Source organism: Notothenia rossii, assembly GCF_949606895.1.
Source record: "Notothenia rossii genome assembly, chromosome: 11".
Lineage (NCBI taxonomy): Eukaryota > Metazoa > Chordata > Actinopteri > Perciformes > Nototheniidae > Notothenia > Notothenia rossii.
The window spans coordinates 27,287,110-27,301,678 of NC_136910.1; the positions used below are offsets into that span (position 1 = coordinate 27,287,110).

At 41.8% G+C, this 14,569-nt stretch overlaps 1 protein-coding gene across 1 annotated transcript in view; it reads left to right on the forward strand.

Moving 5' to 3' along the window:
* Positions 1-1,153: 1,153 nt before the first annotated feature.
* Positions 1,154-14,569, forward strand: part of fmn2b (formin 2b) — a 40,564-nt gene continuing 27,148 nt past the window's right edge. Inside the window, exons 1-5 of the mRNA XM_079657944.1 lie at positions 1,154-3,429; positions 5,159-5,400; positions 5,851-6,032; positions 7,764-7,914; positions 10,907-10,959. Coding sequence (XP_079514070.1) covers positions 1,871-3,429; positions 5,159-5,400; positions 5,851-6,032; positions 7,764-7,914; positions 10,907-10,959 — 2,187 coding nt within the window. The 5' untranslated portion in view covers positions 1,154-1,870. The remainder of the gene's footprint in view (positions 3,430-5,158; positions 5,401-5,850; positions 6,033-7,763; positions 7,915-10,906; positions 10,960-14,569) is intronic.

The following is a 14,569-nucleotide window of genomic DNA, read 5'->3' on the forward strand; positions in this document are numbered from 1 at the left end:
ATATAAACAAACAACAAATAGCGTGTGCGTTAGCTTCACCTTAGCATGTGTTCTTTGCAGGTGTTTGTTGAGGTTTGACGTGGTGTTTACAGCAGTGGATAACAGCTTCTGGCCTGGACACAGTTTGCACCTCACCGTCACATTCCTGAATATTCTTCGGACGAACTCAAAATAATGGGCATACCTCCACCACTCGAAAGTTATTGCTGACTCAGCCATGTTTATGCAGCACTGCATGTGGAGATGTGGACGCGCAGATTACGTACATATAAACCTACGGCGGAAATCCCTCTTGTCTGTTAGTGTGATTATGACTTATTTTTAGTAAGTAACGAAGTAACGCGTTAATGTTACTAACTGTAGTGTGATTACTGAATTATAAAAGTAGCGCGTTACACTACTCCGTTACCAACAAAAGTAATGTTATTACAGTACACCCAACTCTGGTTATACCATACTATGTTTAGGTACTAATGAATTATATCCTCAAAACAAACGCACACATAAATAACAAAGGAAAATACATAATTTAATAAATCCACAATATGATAACATTTTACAGATTAATTTAATAAACTTTTACAAAACATAGGTTGATGTTATATCGGGGGGGAAAATACATATTTAAACATTTCAATTAGTCTCTGCATATTTAAGTAATGCTAGTTTATATAACAGATGAACAGATGTACAATATCCAGAAAGTAGATGCAAAAAATATATATAATGTGTGCATTTCCAACATATCCTCTGAAAGAGTGTTAGTCGTTGAGTTGAGTAGTGAGCCATTCCTTTTTTTTTTTTCCGTGATCCGATGTCTGCTGAGAAGTCCTTTTATGCCTCGCTGACTTTGAGGACATCTGGGTCTGGCAGCTCCCCCCGCACGGCCTTGTAACGTGTACTCCTTTGAACATGTTTATATGATAATTGATAATTGATAATGTGATGTGACGGAAAGCACCGGAACAAGGGACGTAATGGTAAGGCTTTATCTGTTTGAATGTAAACTAAATTGATCAGCACTTTTTGTAAGTTGCTTAAAGGCAAATAGTGATATGTTTTTCCAATTTAAACAATAACTTAAACCCTCAATACAAATACAAATGTTGTAATAGAAAAATTGCTCAGGTACATTTATTAAACCATGAATAAGCATTATTTTTTCTGTGATTGCTGTTCAAAATAAAATGACAAGGAGCTAGCATCCTGCAATAACAGTAAGCTGCATAAGAAGTCCTTTTACCGGAGTCCTGCCCACACATACTGTAGCACTATGGGTGTTGTAGGACGTAGTCAGGGAATCATGGGAGCTGTAGTGAGCTAGTGTGTGTTTAACTGCAGTGACAGATGAGATAGCTCAGCCAAGAGGAGGGTTTATTTCCCCTCCAACAGCACAGTCACAGTCGCCAGCAGCATCTTTATTCCTCTCAAGCTTTTTTTCCCCCGTAGGCATTGCTTTGTGTCCCCATCCCAGTCTCCCAGCATCTCACCCAGTCTGCCTCCCTGCCCGAGCCTCACTGAGCATGCATTGCCTACGTCACTCCTTTCAGCAGATGGAGAGGATGAGGTGGGGGAGGGTAAGACAGAAAGAGAGAAAGGGGAGGAGGAAGAGGGAGCTGTATGCCTCTCCTGCATCAGCGTCAACATCACTGCCACGCCGGTCCCGTCACAGGAAAACAAGGAGGAAGATAGGCGCACAACGGAGCTTTAACACCATCAGCACCAGCAGCTCCTCCACCTCCACCAGACGTGCTTCCACAGATTAGGCCACAACGGTTTCCAGAGCATCTAAAGACTCCCCCAGGCAGGAGGGGCTCTCGCTGACATGACCTGAGAGGAGAGGCAGGAAGCCATCGGTATTGCTATCAACATGGGTAACCAGGAGGCGAAGCAGAAGAGAGCTGCAGCAGCATCGGGTAACGGGAGCTACCCTTCCCTGGATGAAGGATGGAAAGAGGGAGGAGGGGACACCACCAAAAAGGGGGGAAAGAAACCACACAATAAGCATGGAGGTAAAGGAGCAGGCAGCGGTGGAGGAGGAGGGGGGATGCATGGCACAGGACCAGGGAAGAAGAAAAACAAATCCGAATCCAAGTCCTCTGTTTTCTCCATCCGGAAGAGAAAGGGCAACCTGAAAGGGAGAGGGGACGTGTGCTCGTCAGTGACGGGATCGAAGGAGGATGTTTTACTCTCCCAACATGAGGAGCTGGACACCAAAACACCTGACCTGTCTGCAGACGAGCTGGGTCAGTCGGACACTGAGGTTGAACAGAAAAAGAAACCAGAACCGGGGAAAAAGAAAGAAGAGCCGAAGCAGGAGGTGCAGAGGAAAGCCTCGACAGCAGCAACCTCACCCGCGGAGGATGGGGGGCCGAAGGGGGGCAGCTCAGGGTCCGACACTGACATCTACAGCTTCCACTCCGCAGCTGACCACGAGGATCTGCTAGCAGACATCCAGCTGGCTATCAGGCTCCATTACCAACCGCAGCATGGGGGGGTTTATCCTACTTTGGATGCACAAGGACCGGGAGAAAAGGATCTGAGTCTGAGGGGAGGAGAGGGGAGGAGGAAGAGTAATGGGGGAGTTAAATGTACTCCTCCAGAGGTGATTGACCTGACTCCAGAATTAGAGCTGGGGTCCGATGCCCTGTCATTCCTGGAGACGGGAACTGTGTCAAGCTCTGTCAAGCTCATGGAGCAGACACCACACCCCCCGTCACCCACTGAGGGACATGAGGGAAGGGAGGAGGAGGGGGGGCTGGAGCATCCGGAGCTAAATGGCAAGGGGCAGAGGGAGAGAGAAGCCCCTCTTTGTGTTACCACAGGCACAAAGGAGAAGCATGATTGGGTGCAGGAGCCCCCTCACACTACCATCACCATGGCTACAACAGGGGGGGAAACAGTCAGCCCGGTCTCCATGACAACCAGTGGTAACAGCTTCACTGAACTCACATTTGACAGTGCTGAGACCCTGGGGGAGAGAGCAGGAGGTGAAGGAGAGGAGGAGATGGATCCGGGGGTGGAGGTGGATCTCAGCCCTCCACCAGCAGACCCCCCCGAAAACGTGCTGAGCTCAGGGGTCGTGTTCGAAGAAGGTGAGGGTCTGTTGGGCTTGGGTACCAGTACAGAGTCCCTCGAGGAATGCCTGAGTGTGGGGTCTGCTGCCCCCCCCTCCAACCAGCAGTGCAGGAAGAGCAGCGTGTGCTTCACCCCGCTGCCCCCCAAGGAGAGCCCCACATTAGCCAGACATCTCCTCAGGTCCACTCACTCCTCCACCTCCCCTTCCCCTGTGGTGAAACCCTACCCTCCCATCTTCCCCTCCTACATCAAGACCACCACCAGGCAGCTCAGCTCCCCTGGACACTCCCCCGCCCTGTCCCCCTCCCACAGCCCCCTGTCCCCGCGCAGAGCCCACCACCACCTCCACAGGTACCTGGGGTGAAGTCACTTATAATAATGTTATTATTTCTGAATTGTTGATACAGTATGCGTTTTAACAGTCACAAGTGATGTTAATCATTTGCAGGTAAAGTGTATTGTATTTGTTAGATAAAGAGGATAATTGAAGTTTATTACAAGATGGTGTTATTTTAGTAGTTTTAGAATCATACGAATCATTACAAAGGTTATTGATGGGGTCTGGAAACTTTGCGTTGCAAAAACAGAGTGTAATGATGACTGATCAGAGTGTAATGATGACTGATCAGACAACGAACCTCCAGGTTGGTCAAACTTGGTAAAATGATCAAGTTATAACCCAAACATCCATCACAGTTGACAAACAACCTTCTTACTTAAACACTGACCCAGTGTAGTTTACATGCTCAGGAAGAGATTAAAAGCAACACCACCTACATAGTCACCAAGTTCCCAGATCTCATTACCTAAGTGAATATAATGTAGGGATTAAAAATGCACAAAACTATAATATCTAAATCTAACCAATAGGGCACTCTGAGCATCGGCATCAATAACAGAGGCAGCACATGTTTCGCGAATAAATCTCCCCAAAGCCAACAGGGAAATTAAATGTGATGTAATCAACAGCAAGTCCGCAATATTTTGAGGGTAAGGGTTAAGGTTAGAATACTACCCGCTAGCTGTTTGCTGTAAGTGTCAAACAATGCTAAACTAACACCAAATAATAAAGTGAATAACATTTTCAAACACAAATGTAGTAAAACAGTCACACATTAAGGAAAGCTAATGGTATGGGTTTCATTAAGCAATAAACAGCTTGGTTAGTAATGCAGATGGGCCTACGCTTCGTTAGCATTCAGTTAACAAACACATCTTTGTCCAGATGATGCACCTGGCTGTTATAACTAAAGGTCCTGTACCCTATGTTTGTCCTGTTTGTGGGTACAGAACAAACATAGTACCCACAGCAGGTGCCAAATAACACATCCACACTCAGCTCTTTCTATAAATATCCTGTCATGTCTGTAAGGAACATTGGCACAAAATTAATCTATGTCTGAATAACAAAAAGTCAACACTATATAGAAGATACATGTACCTTGCAAGGTTTCATATTCCATTTCTGAAAGGGCTTTATCTCAGGCATGTGGTTCCCTTCATATCCATTTAGTTTTAGAGCCCACTTGCATCCTTGTGATGGGCATTCCTTTAAAGCCAGAATGATGCCTACTATTGTTTTTGAAGTAGCACTACTGAGTGAAATTCATAAATAAATAAAAGTATATATATATTTAAATTGATTTAGACCATTGGCATTCGGAGAGTTCCAAATAAAATGAAGTCTGAAAAACTGTAAAAGTTGTGACTTCTGTCTTTGACTATACAAGGTGTGTCGTTTATTTTCAGGCTTAACACTCACATTTCAAAAATATTGTTGCTCCTTTCAACAATCTACATTACCATAGTAACACACTGACATTGTTCAAATGTTACTGTGTTGGATTTGAAGGTCATCACAGTAAAGGCACATTATTTGGGTGCTAGAATTTAACCACAGAAAAGGGTTTATTTATGTCCTTTGAGTCTGCTACAATACTAAAAGTAGGCTACTGCCAAATTTGAAGAACATTTGTAATTTGCCTGTTTTTATTGTATCATTGTAGTTTGCCCATTGTAATAAGTGTTGTGAGTGATCTGTTTCCAAAGCAAAGCTAACCTGTAGTGTGTGTGTTGACAGGACGATGGCTGAGAGTCCTCGGGTCCGGCGGCAGCGCTCTCGAAGCCTCGCTGGCTCTCTGAGTCGCTCTGCTGACTGGACGGAGGCGCTGGAGAGGAGGCTGAGGAGCAGGGAGGAGGAGGGGGTTGGTCTGGGGGAATATCTGTTGAGCTACAGAGGAGGAGGCAGCCAGCCCCTCTGTGCCACCAGAAGATCCTCCTGTGGACAGGTTTCTACCTGCAGCTTTCAGGACATCTTCACAGGTGAGCAGGAACCAATGTCACTTACAATACAGTTATAGTTTACTAGGGGCAAGAAGAAAGCAATATGCTCAACGTAACAAGTTGGAATCAATGGATATGCAGACACAATCATTCACTGGAGTATGTCATGTATATAAGGGTCCATTACCTTGAAAAGCTGATTGACCGATGATTTGCCAATCTAGATTTTTGCTGGAGAAAGTGGAGTTCTTAGCCATGTATGAGATACGTCCTTGTTTGTAGAATAACTCCAAAGTCCAACTTTAACTGAAACTAACACAAAGTGACACCTAGAGTCGAAGGTTGACTATTTGATAACTAAAGACTCTTCAAGTTCAATCTTTTTGTTCAATGTGCTGTCAGTAACAACTTACTACAGTGCATGTACACCCTGTTTTTATTCAGCTAGGATTTTTAGCAAATAGCGTTTGTTTGATCATGGTCTGTCAGGGCGAACCCTCCTGGAGAAGCTGTTCCTGCAGCAGCAGCAGCAGGAGGAGCCGGAGGAGGCGGAGCGGCTCTGCTCCAGGATCCTGGCCATGGGGCTCCTGCTTCCGTTCGCTGACTGCTTCAGAGAGAAGCTGGAGGGCAGCACCACCCACCTCCCCTCCACAGCAGTAGCCACATTTGATGTATGTAGACACACTTCATAAAAGTTTTTCAAAGCTGTGGTTGGGCTATGTTTGCCGCTGTGTTCTTAATAGAACCTTGTTGGTTATCTGTCGCCACTTTCTAGGTTTAGGGTTAGGGTTGGGATTGAAAAATGTAATTAAAAAGTGACGACAATTATTGGGGATTTGTGTTTGATCTTTATAAGTATTACCTAGGTGCCATACAACATACAACGTAGGCCGGGATTGCCTGAGTAGGGCTATTTCTTCTTACGTCAAAAGTAGTGCTGTCAATCGTTTAACAAATTTAACCACAATAACAATAACAATCTTACTAATCATTATTAAACACATGATTAAATACTAGTATTTAATTGTATTTAAGGTGGAAATAAAACCAATACATGGGTCCCTAAACCTACATTTAAAAAAAAGTACCTAAATTATTTCTAAAGTGAGAAGTCATCCAACAAACTGAATGCCATGTATTTTAGGAAACAAAGTGAACAGTCCCTTTTCACACTGTGTCGAATAACATTACTCAGTGTGAACATTGTTGTCCTTCCACTAGTCAACTAGTTCATAAAGTACCTTTCTTTAGAGCAGTTGCACAGGCAGACGAGCTTAAATGCTAAAGCATTGACAAAGCCACTGTCACTGACATTCCCTCTGTATAATGTGCTCTAGACAGGGCTACTTAACATCTCAACACCGGGGGATATTTCCTCAGTCATCAGTTTATCTCTATTTGCTGTATTGTCACACACATTTATAAAGGTTTTAGGTTTCCAGAAACCGCAGGTGTTAATGCATTAACGTGTTTGGGAACATCTCCAGGAAAAATGGAGGTGCCAAAAATGGCAACTAGCAGTACTGGTAGTGATAATAGTGCTAATAGTGCTAACAGCGCAAACAGGGACAACAGTGCTGACAGAGCCTAGAGTGTCTAACCTGGAGGGGTGGCAGCAACAGCTGTATGAGCGACTGTGATTGAACAGCCAGTGGGACACACAGGGACTCACCTTCACTAGCATGCATGCACGACGGGCGGCCAATGAAACAATGCAGAAGATCTGAGAAAGTGACTTCATTCTGAACCAGATTATATGTTGTCTTAACAAAGCAAATATCTGTTTGCTATTAGATTCAACCATACATCATCAACATGTTTGTTGTGAAGGTTCTGTGCACATACACACACGCCATATTCTATCTTTTCTTTGTTTTGGCCAGTGGAGGTTTTGGCATTGAAAGACCACAGCCTATACTGTATGTAATGTATATTGATTTCCTCACCAATATATGCATTAGCACATACTCATGATTGCAGGGGCAACCTAGTCCAAGAGGATGTGGGATGTGATGAAAAGAGTATAACATATTTTTACAATCTCAGTTTCAGAAAATTCTATATGTTTTTTATTCTATCCTACATATGAACATTTCGTTGCTACTACTTACAAAAATGTAAAACGTAGTTGTTACTACGTACTTGCTTTTAAATGTACCTAACATACTGTATGTATATTTTGTATTTTTTCTCCTTTTTGTGTTAACCCCGTGTGACATATTTCCTATTTTGACTCACAATGCTGTGAATCAGAATTAGTTTGCTTACAGCATCGTTACTAAGGCAACATACTGTTAAATGGTGGAGTAAAAGTACAAATATTTGCTGTACATTGTCATATTTGTAGAGTGATAATCAAAAGTACCAAATCTACTTACCCCCCCCCCCCCCCCCCCCCGCAGCATGACCAGCTGTATACCTGGGCAGCAGTTAACCAGCCCTCTCACTCCCTGGATTCTCTGGAGGGGAAACTACCGGCGCAGCTGAGGGGCCCCTGGGCTCCTGTTAAACCAGGAGGGGACACCAAGACTGGGCTCAAAGCCACAGAGGCAGGTAAGATCAACACAAACTCATCATCTATATATATACACATATATATCTCAAGCTGGCTACTTAACCGGGCTGATAAGTCTTTCTCAACCTTAGCTCTTTATTTGTGTAGTCAGTAGATTGTTGGTAAGATGTTGAGATTTATGTGAGTCCCTAAAAGTTTGGAATTTAGGATCAGAATTTGTATCCACTGACAATCATCTTGTTTTTTGGACTAGTCTACTTTTGTGTTGTTCCCATTTTTCATGTATTATAATCTGTATATGCTTCACAGTATGTGTTAAGGTATCATATTAAGCTCCCTAAAGTATGCTGAGTTAGTCTTTTAATGTAACTTTTTTTTTTTAATCTGTCCTCCTATTTTGTATTACACAATTTGCCGCATATACATTAGTGCTCTCTAAAATAACAGTGATAGGGCAGGGACACCATGATGACATGGATAGTTGGTGTTTGGCAGCATCGTTGGAGAGCTAAATGCATCACTCAGATTACACTCTAATGTTCACCTCTCACTGCTGGCATGTCAAAGACTCCTACCCATAATGTAAAATTGCTCTGAAAGTGTGTGTGTGAGTTAGATGATAAACAACGCCTTGTAAAGCAGCCTTGCCATCAGTGAATGAATGTGTGTATGGATGAAGAAATGCTGGCAGGTAGGGTAACAGTGCTTCAGGTGGTCAGAATACTCTTTTTTGTATGGTATTGTATTTTGACATTTCAGCAGATAACAAAAAACAAATACTTTTTTTATATACCATTTGAATTTGAATGTGTTGATACATTTTGTCGTTCAGTACTATTAATTAGCATTATCTCTCTATCTGATGACACTTTAGTGGGTCCAGTTACTCATGCTGACACTCTGCTGTCCACAGGACCAGAGGGACCCCCATCTCTGTTTCTATATTAACCTTCTGTTCAGCTTCAAATTCTCTTCTGATGAATAACAAATTTTCCTTCAACAAATTCATATGAAATTCCTAAATCTATCCAAGATGTTAGGTGTACCAAGAACTGAGTGTGTGCAGCTTAATGTGTTTTTTGCTACATGTGCAGTTCATTTTCATGTACATGTACATACAAACCAATTTAAATACTTTTCACTGAGTGCCACAGATTAAACCCGGTAGAGACACTTGTGATGGGATTTCCCTTGAGCAATAAAATTGGAAAACACAAAGAAGCTGCTGGAATTTGGAACTGATGTCTAACAACATCGACAGTTTAATAAAAAGGCTTGTGCAAGGGAACAAACAGAACACAGAGAAGTGTGTCCAGCTGATCTCTCTTCAGCTCTGCATATTTAACTGACCCATAGATAATAAACAAATATACCTTCAGGCAAAACACATTAACACTCCAAAAACAGAGACGCCACCTAACAGCTGCATGGTGTGACATGAAACCTACTTAAGTAATTCCTAACACAAAAAAAGAAAATGACATTCTAATCAGAAAATATTTATAACGTCCAATGTTTTAATATATATTTATATATACTGTACAGTATGCATTGCATCATGTATAACAAATAATACTGTGTTGTTGTAATAGCCGCATTCACGCCGCAGGACTTTCCCTGGTACTTTGGTTCTTTAGTTCCGTTAGTACCAATAATGTCGAACCGCCGGGACTACTCAGTGCCGGGAACTCTTTTGGCCATTTTCAGTCCCTGCTAGAGAGGTGGTACGAACCTGGTGATAAAAGAGTGCCAATTTCTATTTGATTTCTATTGGCTGGGCGAATTGCAAACCACGCCCCGTTAGACTCTGAGCATCCAACGAGTGGGTCAAATCCCGAGTTGGCTGCAATAACCCAGTTACAAAGCTGTATAACATGAGCACAAAGACAACAAGCTCAGTGAACTCCATCATGTCTGAGGTCGGAAAGTGAACAAACGCCTCATGTACATTGGCTGGGCTTTATACCCCCTCCCCCGTGTAGTTCTTTTTCTCTCGTTTTTTTTTGTACTCGCCGTGAAGTGGTTTTGCGGCCTGCCAGTAAACCCAGAGAAGAAGAAGACGAAGTGACGTCAGCGTAATTTTGCCTCAGGGAAAGTACTGCGGTGTGAATGCGATTGGCACTAGCCCCCTGGCAGATTCACTGCCGTGGTACTTTAGTGCCGGCACTAAAGTACGGCAAGTCCTACGGTGTGAAAGCGGCTAATGTAATCACTGGTTCAAATACAGCCCCACGACTCCTCACACAACACCAAGTCATGGCACCACATCACCCCAGTCCTCAAAGAACTTCACTGGTTTCCTGTCTCCCACTGCATCAATTAAAAGTGCTGGTCCTCACCTACAAAGCCCTCCACCATTTAACCCCCCACCCCCTACCTCACAAACCTTCTCACCCCCTACCAACCCCAACGGTCCCTCAGATCCACTGCAGCCGGTCTCCTATCCATTCCCAAATCCAAACTCTGCAGCACCGGGGCAGAGCCTTCTCTGAGGCAGATCCCAGACTCTGGAATTCCTTCCCCAATATCTTCGTGATTACGAGTCCCTCACACTCTTCCAGTCCAGCCTCAAAACATATATTTTCACCTCTGTCCATCCATAAGACACCCCCCCTCCCCCCATCAATCAATTTCCTGTTGACTGTCTTTGTTTGTCCTTGTTTGTACACCCTCCCTTATACTGTAAAGAATCTTTAAGTTAAAGAAATAATAATATAATTTATTATTATTATTATTACTTGTGTAAAAACTATCTTTACAGCACCTAGACATTGTCTCTTTCCTGACTAGTCATGCTCTAACTTCTCACCTTTCTGCAGTGATGTACAGGTCACCGTTGGGTTCGGAAATAAGTGAAAACCCTCTGATGTTGTGGAAGTGGAGAAAAACTCCACAACACAAACAATCCTATGTAATATGTCACACACACATTGATACAGTCACAGTGGCCTACAGAAGACCTGTGAGCCTTCTGAAGAGTGTTTCTGTGGTTCTGTGTTTTGCTGACCGGCTGATGTGTTTTCTGTTCAGAACACCAAGCAGCCATCTTGGGTTCAACTCAACAACCGAAGGAGAGCCATGAGGTCAGTCTCTTTCTTTATCTTTACATAAAGTTGAGGCTGAAATAATTTAAAGCATCATGTCGTCATGGCACATGATAGTTTATTATACAGCTGTGTGCCAACGCTCGGACAATGTATATAGAGTACCCGGCTCTAGTATTGAGATTTTCAAGGACTGGATGGAGGAAATATTCTCAAAAGTGATTCATAAAACAGTTTTCATTTGTGGTGACTTCAATATTGACCTTCTAAATCCAAATAATCACAGCATGAGAGAAGATTTTATCAACACAATGTACAGTATGAGTTTATATCCAAAAATTACTAGACCCAGCAGAATCACATCGCACTGTGCTACTCTCATAGACAATATATTAACAAATGACATAGAAAACAATACAGTAAGTGAACTCTTAATAAATGATATAAGTGACCACCTACCAGTATTTGCAGTTTATGACAGAAACTACAGTAATAACATGCCGGACAATGCTATTCAATACAGACAAGTTAGATCAGAGGAAGCAATGTACGCACAAATATGGGGTGATTTATACAAAAAAAACAATATTGACAGTGCATATGATCAATCCCTGATAATTTTTTTATTATTATATAATACATACTGCCCTATTGTCAAATACAGTAGAAAAAATATGAAGAATGTCCATGGATCACAAGGGGTTTACAAAATGCCTGTAAAAAGAAAAATTCATTGTATAGAGATTTCATGCGAAATAAAACAAGAGACAGAGATTAGATATAAAAAATATAAAAATAAATTAACAATTATAATAAGGACCTTCAAAAGGGAATACTATCGGAAAATACTAGACAAAAATAAAAACAACATTAAATGAATATGGAGGATACTGAATTGTATTATAAAAAATGGGTCTAGAAAAATGAGTTTTCCCACATACTTCATTGACAAGGATAAGGAAGAGGAAACTATGGATGTTGTATCCAACAGTTTCAATGATTTATTTGTAAATGTTGGACCTGAATTAGCAGGCAAAATCCCTGATGGAGGAACATCAGAAAAAAAGCTGGAAAATGTAATAAAACGTAATCCTTTCTCAATGTTCCTCACAGCAGTGCATGAAACAAAATGTAAAAACAAAAAATCTACCGATTGTGATGACATTGACATGACTGTATTCAAAAGGTTATAGATGTTATTACAAAACCATGTAACTTATCATTCCAAACTGGTGCATTTCCTAACCAAATGAAAATAGCAAAAGTCATACCTTTGTTCAAAGCTGGGAACAAACATCACTTCACAAACTATAGAACTGTCTCACTTCTATCACAATTCTCAAAAATTCTTGAAAAGCTTTTCAATAACAGACTGGACAATTTCATAGAAAAACACAAACTTCTCACCGAAAGTCAACACGGATTCAGATCCAATAGATCAATATCGATGGCTTTAATAGACTCACTTGAAGAAATGACTAGCTCAATTGACCAAAAGAAACATGCCATTGGAATATTCATTGACCTAAAAAAAGCATTTGACACAATTAATCATGACATATTAATAAAAAAACTGGAACGTTATGGAATCAGGGGTGTGGTTTTGGAATAGGTAAGGAGTTATTTAACCAACATCAACAGTTTGTGAAGCTGGGAGAGTGTTGTTCTTCATATTTGGGCATTACATGCGGTGTCCCCCAGGGGTCAGTATTGGGGCCGAAACTATTTATTATGTATATTAATGAAATATGCAATGTATCGACAGTACTCAAGTTTGTTTTGTTTGCTGATGACACTAATATATTTTTCTTCTGGGGACAATGTACAGCTACTATTGGAAGAGATCACAGCTGAAATATGCAAACTAAAGTTATGGCTAAACAGTCATAAGTTATCATTAAACTTGAATAAAACAACATTAATCATATTTGGAAATAGCAATACACTAGCATCCATTAAGATAGATGGGATTTTCATTGATAGAGTTAAAGAACATAAATTCCATGGAATCACAATTGATGAGAAACTGAGCTGGAAACCACACATAAAACATATTCATTCCAAAGTCTCAAGAAGTATTGCAATATTAAACAAGGCAAAACAGATTCTTGATCAAAATCCCCTCTACATTCTTTACTGTTAATTGGTGTTACCTTATTTAAGTTACTGTGCAGAGGTTTGGGGCAGTAATTATAAAACTACAACACAATCCCTATTTATTCTACAAAAAACAGCAATAAGACTTATTAAAAATGTCGGCAATAGAGATCATACAAACCCATTATTCTTAGAGCTAAAATTATTAAAACTGTCAGATCTTGTTGAATTCCAAATTGCACAAATCATGTAAAAGGCAAAAAACGTTCAATTACCTGGGAATATTCAGATATTGTTCAATGAAAGACAAAGGTTCATTTATGTTCAATAATGTTAGGGTGCGCACAACAAAGAGGAGTTTTTGTGTTTCTGTTTGTGGGGGGAAGATCTGGAACAATTTGAGTGAGAAGCTAAAGGGATGTCCAAACATAAAACTATTCAAAACAACCCACTCTCTTCAGTCTGCGTACAAATGACACAACGTTACACATTACATTACATTACATTGCATTTAGCTGACGCTTTTATCCAAAGTGACTTACAATAAGTGCGTTCGACTAACAAAATACAAACTTGAAGAAAACAGAATCATATAAGTACATCAGGTTTCATAGAGCTAAAACATTTCAAGTGCTACTCAACTGGCTTTTAGATAAGCCAGTCCTTTATTAGTATATAGTGCTTTGTTAATAATTCTATCGCTCGAAGTGGAGTCGAAAGAGATGATTTTTCAGTCTGCGCCGGAAGATGTGTAAGCTTTCTGCTGTCCTGATTTCAATGGGGAGCTCATTCCACCATTTTGGAGCCAGGATAGCAAACCCACGTGTTTTTGCTGATGGGAACTTGGGTCCCCCTCGCAGTGCTGGTGCAGCGAGCTGTTTGGCTGATGCAGAGCGGAGTGCAGGTGCTGGGGTGTACAGTTTAACCATTTCATGGATATAGGAAGGGCCAGATCCATTCGCAGCATGGTACGCAAGTACCATTGTCTTGAAGTGGATTCTAGCAGTTACCGGAAGCCAGTGAAGGGAGCGGAGGAGCAGCGTGGTGTGGGAGAATTTAGGAAGGTTGAATACCAGACGAGCCGCTGCATTCTGAATGAGCCGCAGAGGTCGGATTGCACATGCAGGTAGACCAGCCAGGAGGGAGTTGCAGTAGTCTAGGCGTGAGATGACGAGAGCCTGGGCCAGAACCTGCGTCGCTTTCTGGGTCAGGTGGGGACTTATTCTCCTGATGTTGTAAAAAGTGTATCTGCAGCAGCGGGTTGTAGCAGCTATGTTAGCAGTGAAGGACAGTTTGTTATCTAGGGTCACACCCAGATTCCTTGCAGTCTGAGAAACAACAGAGGTGCCGATGTTGATTGTTAGGTCAAGAGTGGGACAATCTTTTCCCGGAAGGAAAGGCAGTTCAGTCTTGTCAAGGTTGAGCTGCAGGTGGTGAGCAGACATCCACTGAGAGATGTCAGCTTACAAATTACACATTGGAAATGCGTGCAATAGATACGCAGAAGTCCTATTTTGCGTGCATATGATAGGCTAACCATTCCCATTGAGTT